At 33.5% G+C, this 2,568-nt stretch overlaps 1 protein-coding gene across 3 annotated transcripts in view; it reads left to right on the top strand.

The window, feature by feature from the left end:
- LOC107598156 (troponin T, cardiac muscle isoforms-like) overlaps positions 1-2,185 on the top strand; it is a 20,755-nt gene extending 18,570 nt beyond the window's left edge. For all 3 annotated transcript variants that reach the window (XM_016289428.1, XM_016289429.1, XM_016289430.1), the window contains one exon: positions 1,993-2,185. In XM_016289428.1, the coding sequence (XP_016144914.1) occupies positions 1,993-2,026 (34 nt within the window). In that variant the 3' untranslated portion in view covers positions 2,027-2,185. The remainder of the gene's footprint in view (positions 1-1,992) is intronic.
- The last annotated feature ends 383 nt before the right edge of the window (positions 2,186-2,568 follow it).

Genomic DNA, 2,568 nt, shown 5'->3' with positions numbered 1-2,568 from the left:
CTGTTAAGATCTGAAGCACTGAAAAGTCTATGGGCTCTCTCTAAGAAAATATTTTAATCTAAAAAGCTCTTACACCAAGAGTTATTTTATAAAATGTCAAATCTGTTACCACAATATCAAAAGGAAAACAGATTTTTTCATTGATCACACTTTGTGTTATTTAAAAGTCTTTTAATCATGATTTCATTAGTGCCATGTGCTCTTAGCATTTATGCTCGCAAGTGGAGTTTTTGGCAAAAAATAAAGAAAATTGTCAATTCTGTTACCGTCAAACTCTGTTACCATGTTAGAGTAACAATGCTGACAGTGCAGTAACAGAGTTGACAGTCCATCAGACAATTCTGTTACTTTACAATTCTGTTACTTAAAGGGTCAACTCTGTTTATGAACTATTTTCACAAAAAACAGTAAAATTGTTGTTTAAAATCTAATAAACATTATTGATTTATTTTTACAGCCTTATAATATTTCAACAACATTTATTTTTTTAACTGGATATTGTATATAATACAAAAAATATTTGCTACAAGTGGACGGTTCTGTGAAGAAAGGTATTTTTTTTATTTTTAAGGTACGCATAGGTGAAATATCATCTCAGTTTGAAGTGATGGAATGCAAGGACAGTTTGTCTAATGAAACAAGAAGGATTTTTCCTGTTATGATTTATTGTTATTTCTACACATTGGCTAATTTGTCCGTAACAGAGTTGACAAACAATAAAAAAAAAAAACAGTTTTTTCAGTAAGTTGTGTTTGGCAAGCACTGAATTATTAAAATTAAATATGTTTTCAATAAGATACTAAAAAAAAAAATTTTTAGTGAAAAGTTTTTTTTCTTAACTTTCTGCAATGCCAAATGTATCTCCAATTATAGAATCACCCCCATGTTACCCATTAAAAATAAAAGTTTTTTTTTCAGTGGTTTTTGCATGCGCATCAACAGGAGAAAACAGAGAAAAATTGAATAAAATGACATAGGAATAAAATAAATAGGCCTACAAGAAATATGTTTCAGTTAAATAATTAACAAGTTAACAAAAAAGGGGGGGGGGGGAATCAGTTTCGTTTCATTTTTTTTTATGGCCGCACCACAAGTTTAAGGAAACAGGCTTGAAAGCGCATCCTTTATTTCTTTATTTTACAAAGTCATAGTTTTGTTCTTATTGTGAATATGCATAATTAAAAGTAAACGCTTTACAGTCTCAATGATGTCAGATTGAATTATTTTCCGCTGTGATAAGGACAATATCGGTGATCACGCCGAGCCTCTCACGCGCACTTTATAACGAATACATTATAATTTGTGTTTTATTTTAGAATTGTATATTTCATTTTGTACTATTATTTTATAGTATTTCTTACTCCGTTCCGAATAGGTACAATTTAAAGGATTTGCTGACAAATTATAGGTGACTAAGGTTATATTGATTGATTTATTTTTTGACTAATAGGCTAGATGTGTATTATAATTTTTATCCATGCAGTAAAAGTTTTAAAAATAGCTTTGGAGGGAAAAAAGGTCAATTGTACGTAAATTGGGCGAGCAATATTTGATCTAAAGATCAGATGCTCCCCTCAAAAGAAATCAGGACAGAAGTGGTCGAAAGTGGACAGAAGAGACGGATTAAAACACCAGGTGTGAACGGGAATGTGTTCCCCTCGTCTACTTGTGATCCGATCGACCGAAACGCATCTTAATACCAGGTGTAAACTGGGCCTTTGAGACAGCAAAAATTGCTAGCTAAATGAAAGGAGCCCTGTCTGATTGAAAACTGACTATTTCATCTAAAATTTGTTTTTTATGTTTATTTTTGTGTGCTTACTATCAGAGGTTTATTCTGGTGTTAGCTTGTAAAAATACATGATAAACCCTTGCATTTTTAGTCAGTTTCTATCAGCTCTGAGGTCATATGCTAGTGCACTCCTAATTTTGACAAACAAATCATGCTTTGCAGATGTGAGTTAAACTAAAGGCTATTATTTCCTTCTATAGGTCAAAGAGAACCAAGAGGGGCCTCAGGAAGTGAATGCTGTGTGGAAAGACAAACTCGACTCCGCACAAACCCACAGAGATCATGTCCAGGAGAGCTGCTTATACTACTTTACAGATTCTGTTGCTTTTATTTAGTCCTCACTGAATAAACACTGTAGATTTTGACTGAACAACTGAACAAAACGAATAAAAATGAGAAAATGAAGTAGCAAAAATGATTTTGTTAACTTGTGTAGGCCTACACAACTTTTAATAAAAATTGCATAAATGCATGAGTGAAACAAAATATTCAACAAGATGTAATGTAGGCAGGACTTGATTGTATCCATCAGCAATCCATCAAATGTGTGTGTGTGTGTATTTTGAATGACAGTATATACCTATAGGCTACGGGTGCTGTCCGACTGAACGATTCTGACCGCAGTGGTGGGCCGTTTAGACCAAAAAATGTCCAGTCCAGCCCTGCTCCATATGCAGCCAGAACGAATGCAAATTTGCTAAAACAATGTTCAGAACCTAACCACTCACTACATGAGCTTCACGCTGTACGTTAAACTCAGCAAGTGCTGCCCAATA

This window comes from Sinocyclocheilus grahami, unplaced genomic scaffold (genome assembly GCF_001515645.1).
Source record: "Sinocyclocheilus grahami isolate Dianchi unplaced genomic scaffold, SAMN03320097.WGS_v1.1 scaffold245.1, whole genome shotgun sequence".
NCBI classification, from domain to species: Eukaryota; Metazoa; Chordata; class Actinopteri; order Cypriniformes; family Cyprinidae; genus Sinocyclocheilus; species Sinocyclocheilus grahami.
The sequence above is the reverse complement of the archived record's forward strand: the minus strand, read 5'-3'. Positions and strand labels throughout refer to the sequence as shown.